Below are 21,127 nucleotides of genomic sequence, written 5' to 3' on the forward strand. Positions count from 1 at the left end.
TGGGCCCCAAGCTGGGTACTCACAGTTGAAGGTGGTGTAGTGAGGGAACCACCGAGTCTGAGCTTGCTAATCTGGACCATCTGGCTGGTGGGAATCCGTGAGTCCCCGGCCTCTGGACGGAGGGATCTCGTGTTTACCACGAAGCTCTGCAGCATGGAGCTCCCGTGTGGGCATCAGTGGGGGCCTGTCCAGCTGCTCTCCTGGAGGAAGGTGACTCACATCCTGCCAAGTTTCCTCTAAAAATACATCCCGTTAGCTGCCTGATGGAAACACATGGAAAGATTTTTCACTTGCAGCAGCAAAACAGGGCCCATTCTTAGGAACGCCGGCCGGCCGAGCTTCCAGCATGGGGAGTGCCTGTTACAGCACTGTGCCCTCTACAGCGGGGCTTGGAGGCTCCGGGAACCTCCCCCAGTGAGGAGCTGGGTTCCTACCCTATAGACCTGCCACCTTATACTCACGGGGGTTGGGGGGTGGGGGTGGGCATCAGTTTGCCCATTTCCTTTAGTATGTTTTTCTGGCTCTTTCTGACCAGAACTAGATCCTCCTTTCCCCGCGTGGCCTGAGAAAAACATGGCATTCTCTTGGCCTCCCTTTTTCCACGAGGGTCTTTCTGTTTGAGCCCTCATGCCTAGACACCCATGAAGTTGGTGCCTCTTCTCACTAAGCCCCCACCCCACCCTCTGCACAGCCCCAGTGGTTTTTGCTCAATGATGCCAAGCAGTTGATGGTCCTACTTGTGTGGATCCACATTCACGGGATCACTGCCAGCAGGAAGAGAAGTGGATGAGTGGTGGCAGATTTGATGTCCAGGCTTCCTAGGGGACCCTTAGGTAGTGTGTGCCCCCCTGTATCCTACCGCCCTTACGCTGTGCTTCTCTTGTAGTGAAATGCCTGAAGAACACCCCCGCCTTCTTTGCTGAAAGGCTCAACAAGGCTATGCGGGTATGTAGCTCTTGTGTGCAGGGGACCCTAATCCAAGACATCTTAAAACCTCCTGGGTCTAAGGGGTCCACAGCGGGCTGAGTGTAGAAGGTTCAGAGGGATTGGGGCCTCAGGGAAGGTGGGAGGGTGAGAAGCCTCACGTGCATACTCTGTCTTCAGGGAGCAGGAACAAAAGACCGGACCCTGATTCGCATCATGGTGTCTCGCAGCGAGTTTGACCTCCTGGATATCCGAGCAGAGTATAAGCGGATGTACGGCAAGTCGCTGTACCATGACATCACGGTACGGGCTCAGGGGCCAACGAGGCCCTCCCTGTCTCCTTCCCCCTCTCCTCTAGAACAGCCCTGTGTTTGGCCTAGTGGGCTTCTTCATTCTAGTCACCTCCAAACATATCACAAGATCCTGAGGACAGGGCAGGTCACAATCCTGTGATGCAGGGCAGCTACCCATCAGCCTCACAGCTCCCCAGAGTTTTCTTGAGTGTGAGCAGCAGAAAATATTAGATAGGAGGGTTTAGAGTGTGGAGATAAACAGATAGACAATACAGGAGAGCCTGGAGAGGGCCTGGAACCTATTCCATTGGGCCCTGACTGTGTCTGCCCTAGGGTATTAATAGAGATGCCAGGGGTGGAGCAGAAGACCTCCCCAGCACAGCCCAGTGCAGACCACCTCAGACACCTGCACTCAGGCCCGTGGTCCAGTCATCCCCTCTCTGCCAACCTGCGGGGTAAAGCCACTAGGAACCTGAAAATGGGCTTCCACACTGTGACTCTTCGTTCCCACCCTCTAGGACCTCAGTACTTGATAACTCAGCAGGGGTATCTGCCAATGGTATAGGGAAATCTGTCCTTCTATTATCATGTCCCTGACCTTCAGAGACCCCACCACTCTGAAGATGTGATTCTCCAAGGACAGCTCATGTCCCAAGGGTCTGTGGAGCTCAGCTCTTGCTTGCTTGATCCTGGCTTCCCCCCCATTCACTTGACAGTGGAGACCACATAGGTAGCTCAGCGCTTGGGTCAGCCTGGGGGTCTGACTCCGGCTTTTCTACTCGGTTAACCTCATGACCCTTGAGCATTGTCTGCAAACCTTCCAAGCAGTGGCCTTGCATCTCTAAGACTAATAGTTCTTCCACAGGTGTGGTTGTGGTGGCGGCAGGCTCCACAAACGCTGGAAGAAGCCTGGTGTGCCTGAGCTGGGTGGCAGAAGTTGATACCAAGTCCCCAGCACTTGAGTGCCTGATTTCACAGCCAGCATTTGATACTGTTGGGCTCCTCTTTGAAGACTAGCTAATCTCCATTCATTCCTGTGCTATGGGAATGAGAGTTTATCATTCCTATTTGATTGGGGCTGAGTACTAGTAGGCTGTGACAGCTGAAGAAGCCACGGGCTTTTCCTTTGGAGAGTTCAGGACAACAGAAAATGATCTGAAATTAGCTAAATTTGTAGAATGCACTGTGGTGTTGGACAGAGATTGATTGATCTGTGAGAAGTGAGAGGCTGTAACAGTAATGGTGTCTTCCATGGGTGGTCACAAGGACGAGGCTTCCAGGGACAGTGTTGCTTTATAGTAGAAGCCCCGCCTAAATGCTCTAAGCAAAGAGCAATGCTGATGAGCCCTGGGTGGTGAGCCTTGGGCCGATGAAAACGTTGTTCTAGATACTTGTTTGACTTTGTAATAGGTGAGTGATACTGTGTATATGTATGTATGCACGCACATATATGCATGTGGAGACCAGAGTCAACATCGAGTATCATTCCTCAGGAGCTATCCCTGTTGATTTTTGAGAAAGTCTCACTGGGACCCGAGGCTTGATGACTAGGCTAGAATGGCCTCCCAGTCAGCCCCAGGGATCTGCCTGTCTCCACCTACCCAGTGCTGGGATTACAAACACATGCCATCGTGCCTGGCTTTGGGTTTTTGTTTTACACAGAATCTGGGGCCCACTGGACACTGTTCAAGCAAGCGAGGTCTGCACCGGATGCTCTGAATGGGACCTCTCCCTCAGACAGGCCAGAGAGGAGGTGGCTTTGCCTCCTTAACCTTAACTCTTGTTTCTGCAACCAGGGGGACACTTCTGGGGACTATCGGAAGATTCTACTGAAGATCTGTGGCGGCAATGACTGAGCTCAAGGTCCTCACTTCTGCCCCCTGCTGGCACTGGCAGGGAAGGGCCCAAAGAGTGTCCTTCAGTTTTTCCTGATCTCTCCAGTAGCCCCAGACGCACCATTTCTTCCCCAGAACCATGGCCTCTTTTTCTGGTCTCTCCCCATCCAAGTTCTTAGGCAGCCATCTTCCTGGCCCTCACAGCCTTTTGCTGTTCAGAATTGCTGTTTTTCTCTCCTGGCTCCTGCAATCATTCCTCATTGCTTGTGGCGAAGACTTATAGCTTTGTTATAAACGTGTGATTTTGTATTTTTATTTGAAATTTTTTTTAACCACCTTTGCCAGGCAGATGCATGTAAGTCTGTTTATGATATGCATGTTTCTGAGGAGACTGGGAAGTGGCTGGGACACCCCATCCTTGCCAGATGGAAGGGAGGTCTTGCGAGGGTACGGCTGTGTCTGGTGAGAATGTGTCATGAGTTTTGCCAAACTTACTCCTTTTTTAGAAAAAGGCCAAAAAATCACTGGTCCCCTCTTCCATGCAAGAAGAAAGCCAGTTCCCTGCCAGGGACTAGGATCCTTGTAGTTTGGAATGTGCCTTAAACCTGAATGTCTGTAGCCAAAAGCTGTTTCCAAATTAAAGTCAGCCAGCTCTGGAACATTCTGGAAATGTCTTTCTGGTGCCAGCCTGTTTTCTTCCGCATTATGACTCAGAGATTCCGGCCCTGCTAGCCAGTAAAAGTGGATGTGTTGAACTAGAAGCATACGCTGTGAAAATCCCAGGCATAAGCTACCTGGCAGGGGTTGTGTCTGAAGGACCTGCATAAGATGCTCTCCAGGTCCACACAGGGCCCAGGTAGTGACAGGGCCCAGGCACCCGAGCCATACGGAGGTGGTAGAGTTCCCTGACTGAGGTGAGAAGGATGGCCGGTCACCCTGGTCCTGGGAAAGGACAGAAAGGTGTTTATATGGTTCCTGGGGTCGTCTCAGGGAGATTAGTGATGAGGACAGGATCAACCCAGGGAGGTGGCCCAGCCTCATGCTGCCTTGGAACCTGCCGTTCGAAGGGCCCTGGGCTCTGGCCCTGCAGGCCTCTGCTCCTTGGTGTTCGGGAAAGGGAACCAGCAGGGATGGTTTCAAGGTGTACACACTTGTGTCTGTGAGCTCACCACCAGTGCTGGGAATCATATTAATCCTCCAGATGTACACACACTTGTGTCTGTGAGCTCACCACCAGTGCTGGGAATCATATTAATTGCCCAGTTGTGCACACACCCCAAAGACCCATTAACTGATGGGTGAGCAAGCTGTGGCCTGTTGATACCATAGAACATTATTCAACCATATGAAGGAATGACACACTGTAGTATGGATGACCTTTCAGAACTTGTCCGTGAGAACCTGATGCCATTCAGAGAAGCTGCCCACAGTAGGCAAGTCCAGGAAGAGGACTGGTTTTTTGAGGGCTGGCAATGGGGAGAGGGAAGGGAGGTGACTGCTGTGTAGGTTCAGAGTTCTTTTGGGGTGTTGAAAATGTCCTGGAATTAATGGTGAACACACTAGAAACCATAGAATTTGTGCAGGTTAAAAGGGTAAGTTTTGTTGGGTGTACACCTTTAATCCCAGCTTGGTCTGCATGGTGAATCTCACACACACACACACACACACACACACACACACACACACACACACACACACCTCAAGGTGAACTTTATATAATGTGAACTTGGTTTACCAAAATAGATTTTTTTTAAAAAGAGGCTGGAAGTATGTCTGGATTCTCAGCCATGGAACAGGATTCCTAATGGGCACACAACCTCTCACCCCCAGGAGGGCAGGAAGGCAGAGATTCTGATGCGGGGGTTGGCTGGATGGGACCCAGATGACCATGTATTTCTGGGTGTCACCGGCTGCTGTTTTTGTGGCCAGAGTTTGAGTAGCAAGGCTGTATAAAGGGCCTTCTATGTCCCGTTACCATTCTGGGCTTCAGGTGCCTCACTTTGTGTGAATCGGGTTCTGTCGTCTGTCCTATAAAGTTGGAAGTGCAGGTGCACAGGTTACTCAGGTCTGTGGGCTAGTACAGCGTGTGGGGTTCAGGGTGTATGACCAAAGGAGCTGGGGCTGAGGTTACAGAGGTCACCATTAATAAACACAGGTGGCCAGAGTAGTAGCTTTTATTTCACACAAAGGTGGAGCAGGAAAAGGCCTGACTTGGTTCTCAGATGGCTGACTTCAGCTGCCAGGCTCCACTACCCCTGGTGTTCAGAAGCGATCTGCAAGAAAGGGGGTGTCTCAAGTGAGCAGCTGAAGGAGCCCCTTTGTCCTGGCTATGCCCAGTGACTTCCTCCCTCCAGCTTCCCAGTCCCTTGGGACAGCAGTACCAAAAACAGGACTCAAGAAAGGAGCTGGGGGTGGGGGTGTCAGAGCATCACTATGGCTCCAGGGCCCAGAGTTCCCTGGAGTGGTGAGAATGGATGGAGGAGCGCAGACCAGACTACTTGAACACTGATGTGCTACCAGCTCTACCCTGGGACTGCACAGCACCTCCTGTGTGTTCTGGCTCCACCAGTGTGGTGGAGCTGCCAGGGACCCTTAGTGACAGGCCCAGCAGGTGTCCCTCTGCCCTCTGAGCCACTTACCACTTCCTAGCAGGTCGGGTTCGGGGCTGAAGGGCCCTGGGGGTAGATTGGAAGCCAGTTCCTCCAGCAGGCCCAGCAGACCTGTCACCTCGGTCTCCAGGTGCTCCACCGTCTTCTCCACCGTCTAGAGTGGGAGGGCAGGGCAAGTCAAGCACAGGAGTAGGGCCAACTTCAGCTTAGCTTAGTGATACCCTGAAGAAATTTCACTGAGCCCCAGCATAATGCAGTGGAGAGAGAACTGGGTGCTGTGGAGTCCTGGCCCTCACTCAGTCTCTGCTCAGTTTCCCCAGTAACACCATCATAGGCTGCTTTAAGGATCCTCCTCTCTGGTACTCAAAGGTGCCAGGCTTGGCACAGGAACCCCTAAGCGCCTTTTCTTTGTTGGGGACTTTGCAGTAATAGTGCACATTGCTTTTGTTGCACCACCCCCTAGTGGCACCTTCCTTAAATGACAGGTTTGGGATTTTAATGTTTTGTTTCTAGGGATGGCTTAAAGGGGTGGGGTTTGGTTTGTTTGTTTGTTTTTCTTTTTTTTCCTTTTTTGTTTTGTTTTTTTGTTTTTCAAGACAAGGTTTCTCTGTGTAGTTTTGGTGCCTGTCCTGGATCTCGCTCCGTAGACCAGGCTGGCCTCGAACTCACAGAGATCCATCCACCTGCCTCTGCCTCCCAAGTGCTGGGATTAAAGGCATGTGCCACCACCACGCGGCTTTGTTTTGTTTCTTGAGACAAGGTATCTTTGTGTAGCCTTGGCTGTCCTGGAACTCACTCTGTAGACCAGGCTGGCCGCATAGAGATCCACCTGCCTCTGGTTCTCGAGTGCTGGGATTAAAGGCATGCACCACCACTGCCTGGCTTCACAACAGTTCTTTAATGCCTGGGGGGTGGGGTGGAAGGGGATATCAACTACATTACAATAGCATTCAAATGTTAAAAACTATATATTATTTTGGTTGTTGATGTCTGTAAGCTCAAAAGCCCATAGACCAAGACAGGGAGATCACCACGAGTTCCAGACCAGTTTAGGATACAGAAGATGATTTTTCTCTCCAATAATTATTTTGTCATTGTGGGAGTGAGGGGGCAGAAAGGCCAAATGTCAGTCTTAGGAGCTGTCCCCTGGGGTGGGGACGGGGCACTCACACCATGGTAACAGTTCTCTTCTTATTTTATTTATTTATTTATTTATTTATTTATTTTGGTTTTTTGAGACAGGGTTTCCCTGTGTAGCTTTGTGCCTTTCCTGGAACTCACTTGGTAGCCCAGGCTGGCCTCGAACTCACAGAGATCCTCCTGGCTCTGTCTCCCGAGTGCTGGGATTACAGGCGTGTGCCACCACCACCTGGCTTCCAGTTCTCTTATTCCACTTGGAAAATTCTGGGGATTATGCCAGCAGTGGTGGCAGGAGGATCCCTGAGTTCAAGGCTAGCCTGGTCTACAGAGCCAGTTCCAGGACAGCCAGGGCTACACAGGGAAACTCGGTCTCAAAAAGCAAAAAAAGGAGCCGGGCGGTGGTGGCGCTCGCCTTTAATCCCAGCACTCAGGAGGCAGAGGCAGGTGGATCTCTGTGAGTTCGAGGCCAGCCTGGGCTACCAAGTGAGTTCCAGGAAAAAGGCGCAAAGCTACACAGAGAAACCCTGTATTGAAAAGCAAAAAAAAAAAAAAAAAAGCCAAAAAAGAAGAGAAAGACCTGGGGATCAGTCTTGGGTCATCAGGCTCGATGGCCGGCACCTGGTGAGCCATCTCACAGGCCTCACCTTGTCTTTGAGGCAGGAGCTCTTCCTGGTAATGATTAGGTTAGGCTGACCAGCTAGTGAGCCCCAGGGATCCATCCTCCCATCTCTTCCTCTCTGGTGCTGGAATGCCACTGTGCCTAGCTTTTTTTGTGGGTCCTGAGGATGGAACTTGGCTCCTCGTGGTTACATGGCAAGCACTTTACAGACTGGATTAAATTCTGATGTACTAGTATATGTACATATTAACTCACTAAATGACAGAGTCTAACACCAGGCCATGGCTGCCATCCTCACAGAATGAGGGAGTACAGAGGACATGCGGCAGCTGGGTGTGTGGGTTCATGCCTGTAGTCCTAGAGGCAGAGCCAGGAGGATTGCCATTGACTGGTTTAATAGTGAGTTCTAAACCAGCCATGGCTACATAGTGAGACCCTGTTTCACAAAAAAGTAAAAATGGAAAAAAAGAAGAAGAAGAGGAGGAGGAGGAGGCTGGCAAGGTGATAGTCAAGGCGCCTGCCACAAACTTTTAACAACATGAGTGAAATCCCTGGGACACTGCATGGTGGAAGGAAAGGATTTAAAAGTTTCCAGCAATGAAGATAATAAAACTTTCCCCCACACAAATATATGAACCCAAAGTTATGGTTCATGGCTGTTTTACAAAATTTGATGGTTGAATTTCCACCTTCCCCATCTTGGGGAAAAAATCTCAGGCTTGGTGTAAGTAACGCCTCCTGGGAGCTAGGGTATATAACACATTGCTCAGCTGAGCATCCCAGTTAGAGCAGAGTATTTAACTTGGTGCCTGGGGAACAAGACTGGCCTGGGTTTCTTGACCATTGTACTCCACAAAGCCTCCAGCCTGGCAGATGGCCATGAAGCTTTATGGTGCCTTCCTCCCACACCCTCATTACCTCTTCCATGATGTCCAATCGGCCTTGGACAGCCACATATCTGTCACAGCCTGGGCTCCAAGCTAGATCTTTTCTGGAGGACTCAGCAGCTGTAGGGAAAACAGGTCTTGTCATTGTGAGGTTCTCTGATGGCACTAGAGAGGCCCATACAACACCAGGTTTGAGTGCAGTGGGTGCTGAAATCAGACAGCCGGACACGCAGAGGAGGAAGATGAGCCGCCACCCTACGCACTCCTGTCTCCAGACCCAGGAGGGCTTCATCAAGGAGGTAGTGTCTAGGCTGGGTAAGTCAAGACAGGGAAGGTTTGGCTGCTTACAAAGAAATGGAGAGATGTACATCTTCCTTGGACCAACCATCCAGGGAGCTGGAATGCCTGTAAAGAACCAGGTGGGTGGGAGATTCAACTAGAGAGGGGTCTTGGGATCAAAGCCAAGGGTAACACTTGGACCCAAGGCCTCCAAGAAGCTCCATGAGTATTTGGAGGGAGTGTTTTGAATTTCCGAGTAGGGAATGTGGGGGGATGGGACTGTGGAGGTTGGCAGTGGTGGTAGTAATCCATGTGAGAAGTATGAGCCAGACACTAGTAGACAGAATCCAGGGAGGAAACGGAGCGGCCTCGGTACCAGGAACCAGTGAGTCTGAGCAGCTGTGCCCCGAACGGTGTGCTGAGGATGTCCTGACGATCTGTAGTGACCTCATTTTGTACTCCAGGAAACTAATGCACAGAGGGGTGAGAGGTCATGTCCAAAATCACTGCTGGTGAGAGGATCGGAGGTTTAACTAACTGCTGTGGCTGTTCTTGGTTGTCTGTTCATCCCACCTGGCTAGAATAAGACCACAACCACAATTTTTGAGCCAAATTTGAAGCAAGCTTTATTAAATACTGGCTAGGACGATGGGCATTGGCCAGGTCCATACCTGGGATTCCCAGAGTGTGGCACCAAATTATGTTAGGTGCTTATAAAGGCAGAACCTACGTACTTCCTGCCTCTGTCCAATTGGGGGCAAGCATACATTCTGACGTACTTCCTGCCTATGTACCACCCCATCTCATGTGTGGTCAAGCATATCCTGTGCTATTGGGCCAACCAACCTTGTTTGCAGATGTGAAAACATGTGGCTTGCTGTCTTACATGAACAACAGCCCCCTAGCATTCCAGGAAGTTATCTGTCCTTGGGCAAGTGAGGCTTACAAGTTAGAGGCATTTTTCTTTTATAGATCCCCTTTTTAGGTGGGCAGGGAACAGATTTTTCAAAACAAGGTTTCTCTGTGTTACAGCTCTGCCTATCCTGGAACTCACTCTGTAGACCAGGCTGGCCTTAAACTCACAGAGATTCACCTGCCTCTGGCTCCCGAGTGCTGGGATTAAAGGCATGCGCCACCATACCTGGCTTTTATAGATCTCTTAAGCACAGTAATTTAAATTTAAAACATAACTTTAGCCCTCACATTCGACTTGACTACATCTGGAATTATCTGAAACCCAAGCAGCTGGACACACCTGTGAGGGATTTTTCTTAATTATTTGAATTGATTAATTTAGGGGGAGGAGGTTTGAGGCAGTGTTTCTCTGTGTAGTCTTGGCTGTCCTGGCACTCGCTTTGTTGACCAGGCTGGCCTCAAATTCAGGGATCCACCTGCCTCTACCTTCTGAATGCTGGGATACCTTTGATATCAACCACCACTGCCTGGCTTAATTATTAATCAAGATCTTTTGAGGGGGAAGATCCACTTTTAATCTGGACCCCACTTTCTGCTGGCAGCCTATCTAAAGGACATGGAAGAAGGAAGCTTGCTCTCTTTGCCTGCTTGCCCTCTACAGCTAGTCCATTCCTTCACTGGCATTAGAGACTACTTCTTTGGAATTTCAGCATATACTGAAGACCAGCTGAGATTTTTGTCAGGGTTCTCTAGAGGGACAGTCACTCATTAATTCTGTCCCTCGAGAGAACCCTGGCTAATACACCTACTCAACCCTTCTCTCTTCATCCTCCTCCTTAACTGAGGCTGTACCTGGTGTCACCAATGCTGATGCAAGAAGTCAGCGTCCTGGTTCTGAGCTTGGGTTGCAGTGGGTGCCTCTGAGGCATTACAGTTGGCTGAGCCTTTGCAAAATGCCTGTTCCCAGGAAGCAGGAGCTGCCCCAGGGGTGAAGAGACATCTTTCCAGACTGTAGAGAGGGGATGACCTAAAGTGGCAGGAAGGAACGTCCCTGTCCTTTGCTGTCCCATTCTATGGATGCACATAGTGTTGTGGCATAATGGGGTGGGAAGCAAGGTCTGAGGCTGGAAACTTGGGTTCTGGTAAAACTTTTCAGGAAGCCTGGCCTGGAAGGAAGGGAGGGAGGGAGATCAGCTGGCCATGGCCAAAGAACGGTGTACTACTGTCCTGAGTGTTTTCTTAGGCTTTGGAGAAACATAGCCATGCTTCGAGGGAACAGAAATTAAGGAGAGGACCTCCCGCAGACATAGGAAGCCCCAGAATCCAGGATCAGGGGAATAGGGAAGAAGAGAGAAAATGTGTGAGTGAGCCAGTGGCAATGCCCACTGCTACAATTCAGACCTTAGATGTCCTCCGAAGGCCCCCCCCCCCCCCCCGGACCTTCCATCGGTAGTCAGCCATTGTTGGACTAGCTGGACCACAGCATGTAAGCCATTCTAATGATTCACTTTGTATATATCTGTAGATTCACTTTTAGCCAGGGTTCTCTAGAGGGCCAGTCTTCAATCAGTTCTGTCCTGACAGAACTCTGGGGGTTATAGGCTTAGTACACAGAGCAGGGAATGGGAGAGCAGGGAGGGGATCTGTGACTGTAAGATGACTGTTGGGAAGTGAGGCCTATAGGGAGGTTGTTAAGTCATTAGGGGTGTGCCTTCTGAGGGCATGTGGTGCTCCTTTTTTTTTTTTCTTCCTGCCTAATAAGGTGAGTGGTTTTGCACCCACCATGATGTACTACCTCAACAGCAGTCCAAAGCACAGAGGCCAGGTGACCATGAGCCCGAATAAACCTTCTCTCTCTTTTAAGCAGATCGCTTCGGGTATTTTCTTATAGCAATGGCAAACTACCTAATAGAGAACCTTCTGTGAAGACAATGTGATTTCCCTTTACTGAACTTAGAAACCCCTGTCCAAAAGACAATGGTGCTGCTACGGATTTGAAGAGGGGAAAAGAATGCTATAGTGATGTGATTTGAAAGTAAAATGTCGGGGGCTGGAGATACGGCTCAGTGGTTAAGAAGAGCACTCACTGGCTGTTCCTCCAGGGGACCTGGGTTCAATTTCCCAGCAACCATATGGCGGCTCACAACCATCCATAATGAGATCTGGTGCCCCCTTTTGGCCTGCAGGTAGACATAACATACAGAACACTGTATACATAATAAAGAAATAAATTGCCCGGTGGTGGTGGCACACACCTTTAATCCCAGCTCTCAGGAGGCAGAGCCAGGCGGATCTCTGTGAGTTTGAGGCCAGCCTGGTCTAAAGAGTACCAAAACTACACAGAGAAACTCTGTCTCAAAAAACAACAACAACAACAACAAAAACAAAAAAAGAAAGAAAAAAAGGAAAAGAAAAAAATCTTAAAAAAAGAAAGAAAAAAGAAAAGAAAGTGAAATGTCCCCATAGGTTTATGAATTTGTACACTTGGTCCCTATCAGTGATGCTATTTTGGAAGGTTATGGAAATTGAGGAGGTGGAACCTTGCTGGAGGAAGTATGTCACTAGTGGGATTTAGGGTTAATACATATATTTCCTGTTGTCCCTCTCTGCTTCTGGACTGCCCGTGAGATAGGATGGGATGCCTCATGCTTCTACACCATGCCTTCCCTAGCACAGTGGACTGTAACTCTTTGGAACTGTGAGCTGGAACACACCTGTCCCTAAGGATGTTTTGTCAGAGTGTTTTATCACAGGGACAGGAAAGCAACCAGGACGTGCAGTGTGCTGGCGACGTTTGTAGAAACGGGTCCTTGGGAGACCCGTATTAGAATATTCTCTGCTAAAATGTTTGTCTTAGATTTACTTCAGAATCACCCAGGCCTGGTGGAGGAGCCGCATGAAGCGTGAATGGGCATTCACAGCAAAGATCCTGGGGGTGCATTCAACTATCCCCTCTACTTTTGTGTGTATAGTTTTATTTATTTTTCTTTTATGTGAGTGTTTTTGCCTGCATGTATGTAAGTGCACTATGTGTGTGCAGTGTCTGAGGAGGTCAGAACAGGGCATCTAATCCTCTGGAACTAGAGTTACATATAAGACAGTTGTGAACCTTCTTGTGGGAGCTAGGAAATGACCCAGGTCATCTGTAAGAGCAGCAAGTGCTTTTAAAACTGCTGAACCATCTCTTTGACCCAGACACTTATTTTAAATTATGTGTGTATGTCCGTTTCTGTGTGCCGGGCATGTGCATGTGAATGCAAGTGCCCACAGAAGCCAGAGGGGGGCATCAGATCCTTTGGATCTGGAGTAACAGGTTATAGGAAGTTATCAGCCAATCAGTGTGGGTGCTGGGGACTGAACTAACGTCCTTCATAAGAGTAATACACACTCTTAACTGCTAAGCCATGTACCCTGCCCCTTAAGGTTTTTATAATGTAAGTCAGTTGCCTGGTGGAATTGTCTAAAAGCAGAGGCCATGATGGGCTGAATGGGCAGATATAACACAGTGAGGATGAGGAAGAGATCTTAGTCCAGATCTCCCTGCTGGAAGGCCATGCCCCATGATCTGAGATGGCCTTTGAGATACAAGAGAAGAGGTCCAGGCTAGCCTTAGTGAAGAAGCTCCACATTTTGCTTCAGCTGAAGTTGGGGGCTCAGCAGCCTGGAGAGTTAGAAAAGGCAGGAAGAGCTCTTCTTACTCCGGGGTGGGGAGTCCTGGTGGGAGTCTGCATACACACCCTCTCTGTATGTTCTGCCTAGGGGCCTTTAGCCAGGTTGCTCTAGGAGCATCATTTATGCTTGCCAGGATCCTTTACCCAGTGGAAGCTGGCAGCTGTGGGCATCTTGAGCAGCATGCATCTACTTCTCTCCCCTGGCCTCAGACATTGTTCTCCAGAATCTGTGATGAGGTCTAACTTGGCTTCAGAATCTCCCTGGTTGGGGAGGGGGGAGAGGCTGGGGTGAGGTTGCTCCCCTCAGTGCTAATCCCTCACATCTGGATGGAGCTGTGCTCTGAGCTCATCCAGGCCTCCTGGGAACTCATCTGACAGAAAACTTGGAGCACAGCCCTAACAACTGTCCTGTGTAACTAGCTCCCTCCCTGCCGAGAACCTCAGCACAGCTCTGCTTGGAAACACCCTGAAGACCCTTCTCAGCCTACACCCCCAGCCACTAACTTTCTGGCCTCCTCTATCATGCTGGGTGGGGTTGGCCTGAGGCTCTTGGTCCGAGACATAGCTGGAGTGGGAGTCTGTCAGTCTTTCAGAATTTGTCTGATGCCTCAGAGGACAGAGCTAGGCTGTGTGTGTGTGTGTGTGTGTGTGTGTGTGTGTGTGTGTGTGTGTGACAAAAACTGGGCTCTCTTTCCTTTCTCTCTCTCTCTGGCTGTCAGAAAGCTCATCCAGTATGGGCGGAAAGGCCAGAGGACTCTTGTGTTATCTCACTGGACCTTGAGCCAAGGCTGTGGACGCTCCCTCCCTTTCTCCCTCTGCCCTCCCTCCTCTGCCAGTGGATTTCCTAGGGTATGGAGTTGTTTTCTTTGGCCTGGCTCCTGCTTGAAGCCTTGTTTGTACCCTGGATAGTGGCCATGGGTGAAGCAGGATCCTGTGGTGGGGGGAGCCCAGGGACCAGGAGAGGTGCTGGGCTGGCTGACCTAACTAAAGAGGCTTGGCCAGTCAGTCTTGTCCTCTATATGGCCCTGCCCAGTCACAGCCCTCACAAGGCAAACTAATGTACCCAGGACTCACACAGTGAGAAAGTACCCACACTCATCACCAAAGCCATATTCTATTTTTACCAGCAACACTGGCCACTTGGGGTTAATGATATTTGACCACACTCAGTATAATAGAATAATAAACTTCACCACATCCAGTACTTGTATAAATATTTGTGATGCATTCAAAACCACCAGCAATTTTGGTTCTTAAAGAGAAGCAGAACCATGCATTTCAAAAAGATTGTATGAGGAATTCTACGTTTGTTTGTTTTTGCTTAAGGAGAGGCACACTCTATCTCCCTCTCTTGTTCTGAGACTTTTTCCAGAAGTGGATTGGAGACTCCTGGGGCCCTGGGATACTTATCCCTGTCCTTCCCACACTTTCCCGTTGGGGCTGAGTTAGTGTTTTACTTAGAATGTATGGAGCTGTCAATCACCACCTCCTTCCTGTCTATTTCTCTCTCCTGTGTCCATTAAAGCTAGACTGGCTGACAGTCAGGCTTGGAGGCAGCTCTGCTCCTGAGCCTAGACATGATCCCAGATTCTGGTTTGCGACCCTGTATTTTTTAAACCACTAATTAGAATAAACTAACCCTTGAGGCACACTCTTTGTCTCTCACTCAGCTTCCTCAGGTTGAGTAAGAGAGCAGTCTGTCCTGCCCTGTCTCCTTTGCAGGATTGCCATGATGTCACACCTGAAGATGCCTATGAACCATAGGGCTGATGCCACATGTGGACTAGGGTGGCTAGTCTTTGTCAACTTGATACAAACTATAGTCACCTGGGGGGAAGGAACCTCAACTGAGGAACGGACCCTTTTGCTGCATGCCACAAAAATATATATGAAGTAGGAATTCGGCTGATTCTGACAAAGCCAGACCTGGAGGAGTTCAGAACTCTACCAGAGGTTGAGGCCAAGGCTCAAGGAGTCTTGGTGATATTGGCTTTGGATTATTAGCCGTTTCCTGCTATCAATTTCTTGTGTGCTATTGCAGCTTTTCCATTATTCACTGGGCACAATTTCCCTTACACAATTAAAGTATCTGTATAACTGTGCAACCTCAGACACAGTCAAAATCCCTAATTTCAGGCCTTTCTGTAACTATCATCCTTAGCAGCATCCGGCCAGGACCATCCCGGGATGGATGGAAGTATCTTATTCTCTAAGAACAGACTTAAGCATCCAAACTATCTGTTTGAGAAGGCCTGGTGGGTGTGCTAATTAAGCTTAACTTTCTCCTTTCCAAAGTCTTATCTCTAGTTTTAGATCAACCCTTAACAATTAACTTAGGCGGGCTGTAGTGGCACAAACCTGTAATCCCAGCACTGGTGGATCTCTGTGAGTTCAAGGCCAGCCTGGGCTACAGAGTGAGTTCTAGGACAAGCTCTAAAGCTACACAGAGAAACCCTGTCTCAAAACAAAACAAAACAAAACAAAACAAAACAAAACAGGCAAACAAACAAATAAAAAACCCAATTAACTCAGCACTAAAGGGTTTCTACTTACAGGTCCATCTAGCTGTGATGGAAGTTGCCTAGCGACTGAGCACACTTCCCCCAACCTGCCAGAAAACAGGAGCAGAAACAGCTTGGAGAGATAAGGGCCAAAGGGATAAAAGGCAGTTTTATCTTCAGAGCAGGGATGGAGAAGAGAAAAGAGAATGGAAGATCTAGATGGGGAAGAACTGAGAGGAATGAACTAAGATGGGAAGATCTAGATTAGAGGAGAACTAGACTGGAGGACTAGAGGAGAAGAGAGGACAAGAAGAAAGACGAGCTGGAAGGTGAGGAAGAACAAGATGAGGAAGAACAGATGAGAGAGAAGGAGATGGGAGAGGAGCTAAGATGGGAAAGAACTAGATGAAGGACTTAAGATAGCACTTAGAGGGGACAGCAGATAAATGTAGATAGAAATCTGGCAAGAAAGGAGCTCGGCATGAGAGCAGAACAGAAGCTGCGTAGAGAGAACTGACTCAGAAGAACAAAGCGAGTGGACTAAAGAATCCCGTGTACATAGATTCACTTCTTACCATCTAAGATGAGATTATCAGCTGGATGTAGATTCTTCCATGGGCCCTGGGAGAGGACTATTGAGGGGCTGGACCCCAATAGTCCCCATTACCCTTTCAGATTAGCCTGTGGCAAGTCTGATTGGCATTTTCTTGATTAATGATGATATGGGAGGGTTTGGTCCTCTACAGACAGTACCACCCCTGAGCTGGTGGTCCTGGGTTCTATAAGAAGGCAGGCTGAACAAGCCATGGAGAACAACAAGCCAGTAAGCAATGTCCCTCCACGGCCTCTGCTTCAGTTCCTGCCTCCAGGTTCCTGCCTTGAATGCCTGCACTGACTTCCCTTTGTAAGATGAAATAAACATTTTCCCCACAAATTGCTTTTGGTCACAGTGTTTACCACAGCAACAGAAAGCAAATTAGTCTGGGACACTGACCAGACAAGCTCAGAATGATGGAGCAGGTATGTCAGGGAGCCTCTTCCCTTGTTCTGCCTCTCTCATGCAGAGTCTAGAGCTCAACCTAGATCACAGGATTAGGTCTCAGGAATAAATATATGTAGGAAGTCAGAGGATACTATGTTCTAGGGGGGGGCTTCCCCCACAAAAATGCAGGGACAGCCCTAATCTGACTGGATTATATTCTGCAAGCTAAATCCATTTGTTGGATACTGTCTTTTGCTGCTATTTGAATGGACACAGCTATACTCTGTCTTCTAAGTTACAATTGCTTTGCGGTCCTTTATCATGTCAAGGTTTTTGCTGGATGTATAATGTGGATACACATCAGTCATTTAATTGTAGATTTTTTCCCTTTTATAGTTTTGAGATTATAATATAATTACAACAAACCCCTCCAAACCCTCTTAAATACCCCTCTTTGCTCTCTTTCAAATTCATGGCCTTTTTTCCATTAATTTTTTTTAAAGTCTATGTTTTTTTTTTAAAGATTTATTTATTATGTATACAGAAGAGGGTGCCAGATCTCCTTACAGATGGTTGTGAACCACCATGTGGTTGCTGGAAATTGAACTCAGGACCTCTGCAAGAGCAGTCGGTGCTCTTAAACTCTGAGCCATCTCTCCAGCCCCTCCATTAATTTTTATTATATGCATGTACTTACATATTCCTAAATATAACCTGCTCAATCTGTATAATGTTACCTTTATGTATGTTTTCAGGGCTGACCATTTGGTACTAAATAAAGTCACTCCTTTTGTTTCTTAATTCTCTGGCACCTCTGCCTTCCAAGTACTGGATTATATACTCCTCCACCTTAAAAAAGCAATGTTTTTTACTTTGTTTTATTTTATTTTTTTACTATGGGGCATTCCTATAATCCCAGCACCTGAGAGACTGAGGCAGGAAAATTGCCAAGTGTGAGGCCGGCCTGGGCTACACAGCAAGAATTTGTCTCAAAAACAAAACAAACCTCCTATTATTATTATTATTATTATTATTATTATTATTATTATTATTATACACAGCTAGGAAGAAGGTACTGGGGGGTGGGGGGGTCAGGAATCCAAACCCTTAAACTGTCTGTCCCTGTTGGTGGTGGAGATGTGTAAAGTAAGTTCTTCTACCTTGGGGCTCCCCGCTGTATTTGTAAGAAATAAATAATTATGTTTCATTTTCAGAGCATTTAAAATTCAATGATGGTGGGTTGGGGATTTAGCTCAGTGGTAGAGCACTTGCCCAGCAAGCGCGAAGCCCTGGGTTCAGTCCTTAGCAATGGCAAAAAAAAAAAAAAAAAAAAAAAAAAAAAAAAAAAATCAATGATGGTGTACACCTTCAATCCCAGCACTTGAGAGGCAGAGGCATGCGGATATCTGAGTCCAAGGCTAGTCTAGTCTACATAGTGGGTTCTAGACCAGCCAGGCCTACATCATAAGTCTCTCTGTCTCTCTCTTACACACATGCATACAGGTCCTGTCTTCCCTAGCTAGTAGGTGGTGCCTGCTCCCTGGGAGCGTTTTAGTTTATCTTAGACTTGAAAAGTTACAGAGAGTACACTGTGTGACTGAGTCCCCTTATCAGAAAAGGAGGGCATCTTGAACTTCAAGTCCATCTTTGGACACCAGATAAGGCTTTGCATCCTGAACAAATAGATTGGGGAATCTGGATAGTTGGTGGTAGTAGACACCAAGAAGATTGTACTTCCCTAAAGAACTTACCTGATGAAGAATTCAATGGGACAGGGGAATGTGATGAGGGATATAAGGAACACAATTTTGTGCTAAATTGGTGTGCCAGTCATTTTTGTCTTTTCTGTAAGCTGACGCCTGACTTTGCAAGGTCAAATCTACCTCGATGTTTTGGCTCTGAGTCCCCAGTGCTCTTTTATTTGTTTGTTTGTTTGTTTGAAATGTGAATGGATGTTTTGCCTGTGTGTTAGTCTGTGCATCACATGCATGCCTGGTGCCCTTGAAGGCAAGAAGAAGGCATTAGGTCCTCTAGAACTGGAGTTACAGGTGGTTGTCACCCACTACATGGATGCTGGAGATTGAACCTGGGGCTTCATGAATGTTAGGCAAGCATTCTACCAACTGAGCTACAACCCCCCTCTGTAAAATGGGGGGAAATACAAAGGTGTGAGGCACAGGATACCTTTCTGTCTCTATCCTTCCATGTTGTTTTGGTTCAAAGATGTGGGTGAGGATGGTTATACTTGCTTACAAGAGGAGATACAGGAGCCAGGCAGTGGTGGCACACGCCTTTAATCCCAGCACTCGGGAGACAGAGGCAGGCAGATCTCTGTGAGTTTGAGGCCAGCCTGGTCTACAGAGTGCGATCCAAGACAGGCACCAAAACAACACAGAGAAACCCTGTCTCGAAAAACAAACAAACAAAAAACCAAAAAGAACATGAAAACGGGAGAGGGCTTGCTCAGAAGAAAGTTTCAGTGAGGGGAGGGGAAGGGGGGATGGGAGAGGGGGCGTGACAACCACAAAATTTGTCATATGTATGAAATTGTCAGACAATAAAAACTTAACAGATAAATACAGTGCTTGGACTTTCCTTTAAAATAACCCAAGGATGACAGCAGAGGCGAGATTGCTTAATTAATAATTATAGTATAATTACATTATAGTAATCTATGTATGAGGTCATCTTAAATTCTATTTTTTTATCCAAACATTTTCATAGTCAAAAGTCATAGAAAAATTGTATCCCATAGTATGCACAATGAAGGTGTTGAAAATATCTTCTGAAAGTTAAGTGATGGGATAGTGTCTGAAGTCTGAGAGGTTAGAAGTGAAAACTTGAGCAACTACATGGGTACATCTATACTTTCCTCTTAACCTGTCTGTTGCAATGAACGTGCACATCAGAAAGGAAAGCAATGTTTAAAACGGGTTGTGGCTCAAGGGGCAGGAAACTAGTGGAACCCTGATCCCTATCTCTGCCACCATGCAGAGCTGACAGGGGCATCCAAGAGAGGGAAGGAAAAAAGAGGTTGTGCCTTGTGAGCTGACTCTGAGCTGCACAAAATGCCAGTCACTCCTTAACAGATGGGGAAACTGAGGCTAGAGGGGTTGATGGTCTGAGACAACTAGTGTTGTATGTTCACTGGTGGGCACGTCCTTGCTTACATTCCCCGAAGTCAGCCTGTGAAACGTAAAGTGATTCACCCACTAGGAACTCCCTTTAACGATCTGAGTTTAGTCTCCCTTCTGTTCGTGGGCCTCGAAATACAGCTAGAGCCAAGACTTTTCTGCATGGCTGGAGCAAGAATCCAAGAGAGCCAGAGGCCTGGGGTTTGGTGCTGGTCAGCCTTGGCGCTATAAGGCCGGAGCTCATCCTTGCCTAGACAGCTAAATAAGCCATAGCTCTTGGAGGGTTCGGGGAACCTGGAAGATGGCCTCCTCACCTCACTACAGAGCCCTCAGGCCTCCTGGCAGGTGAGACAGTACCTTTTTCCCGCCTGTCTTCTCAACAGTGGTGCTGGCCCCGCCTGGGTCATTGATCCTTTCAGGCTCCCTTTTCATCACAACGCCCTTTGCAGCCCTTCCCTGGCCGCCCTGGCCCCAGGGCGGCCACACCCTGCAACCCGACCTCCGCCTTGGCCAACCGCGCATCCGGTTGCCACATTCCTTTCCCCAGATCTTTCTTTCTCCGTTTCTTTCTGCATTCCCATTTCTTTCCTTCTTGTTTGCGCTTTTCTCAAACTCCGCGTTTATCTTCAAAGCCTCTTCCGCTCTCAGCCGCCCCTCTCTTCTTAGGTATCTCTTTCCTTCATCTCTTCCCTTTTCTGTCCCGGTGTTTCTGTTTTCTATCACCATCACCTTTCACTCCCTCCACCTCTCCCGGTACCTCTGTCTCCGGTCCCTCTCTTACTCCTACCTTGCTGTCCGGGGGTGTCCCTGGGTCCCCGACCCCACTCACCTGCCCCGACGCGGAGCAGGGCGAGCCCGGCCAGTGCGCAGAGCAGGGGCTGCATGGTACGGAGCCACCAAACGCAGCTGTCGGTCCGCAGCCACCTCCCCGGGATCGCGCCCGCCCGGCCCGAGGAAATGCAGTCCGAGCCGAAGTTCCTGGGCGGCTCCGGGTTTCTGGCTCCAGAGAACCCGCCCCCTGCAGAAGCCCCACCGTACCCTGTGAGAAGGCGCAGCCCGGGAGCCACCTCTTCACCAGGGCATCCAGTCCAGCCAACGACCCCACCCCCGGGCCTTGGGACCCCAGGAAGAGAAGTGGGGGAGGAGGCTACAGGCGCTACTTCTGGGGTCACTACTCTTTATGAGCCCATTTCACAGCCAGCCAGACTGAGCCCAGGAATGAGGACCTTCTTCTGTGTCCTTCCCAGGATGGCGCAGGCTTTGAAGCCCCGCGGCTTCCTAGGATCTGGAAGTGTTCTCTGCCTGCTTCTGAACCAGAAATGAAGGCTAATGGTATCG

General features: G+C 48.7%; 2 protein-coding genes across 2 annotated transcripts in view; one reads left to right on the forward strand and one right to left on the reverse strand.

The window, feature by feature from the left end:
• Anxa11 (annexin A11) overlaps positions 1-3,726 on the forward strand; it is a 45,530-nt gene extending 41,804 nt beyond the window's left edge. Inside the window, exons 13-15 of the mRNA XM_036199845.1 lie at positions 887-945; positions 1,105-1,227; positions 3,014-3,726. Coding sequence (XP_036055738.1) covers positions 887-945; positions 1,105-1,227; positions 3,014-3,073 — 242 coding nt within the window. The 3' untranslated portion in view covers positions 3,074-3,726. The remainder of the gene's footprint in view (positions 1-886; positions 946-1,104; positions 1,228-3,013) is intronic.
• A 1,484-nt stretch (positions 3,727-5,210) lies between these two features.
• Plac9 (placenta associated 9) lies at positions 5,211-20,768 on the reverse strand. Its single transcript, XM_036199984.1, has 4 exons — positions 20,619-20,768; positions 8,339-8,427; positions 5,692-5,815; positions 5,211-5,325 (listed from the first exon to the last, which is right to left on the reverse strand). The coding sequence occupies exons 1-4, from the start codon at positions 20,671-20,673 to the stop codon at positions 5,315-5,317; spliced, it is 279 nt and encodes a 92-aa protein (XP_036055877.1). The 5' UTR covers positions 20,674-20,768; the 3' UTR covers positions 5,211-5,314.
• Between the last annotated feature and the right edge of the window lie 359 nt (positions 20,769-21,127).

The sequence above is a fragment of the Onychomys torridus genome, chromosome 9 (assembly GCF_903995425.1).
Source record: "Onychomys torridus chromosome 9, mOncTor1.1, whole genome shotgun sequence".
NCBI lineage: Eukaryota > Metazoa > Chordata > Mammalia > Rodentia > Cricetidae > Onychomys > Onychomys torridus.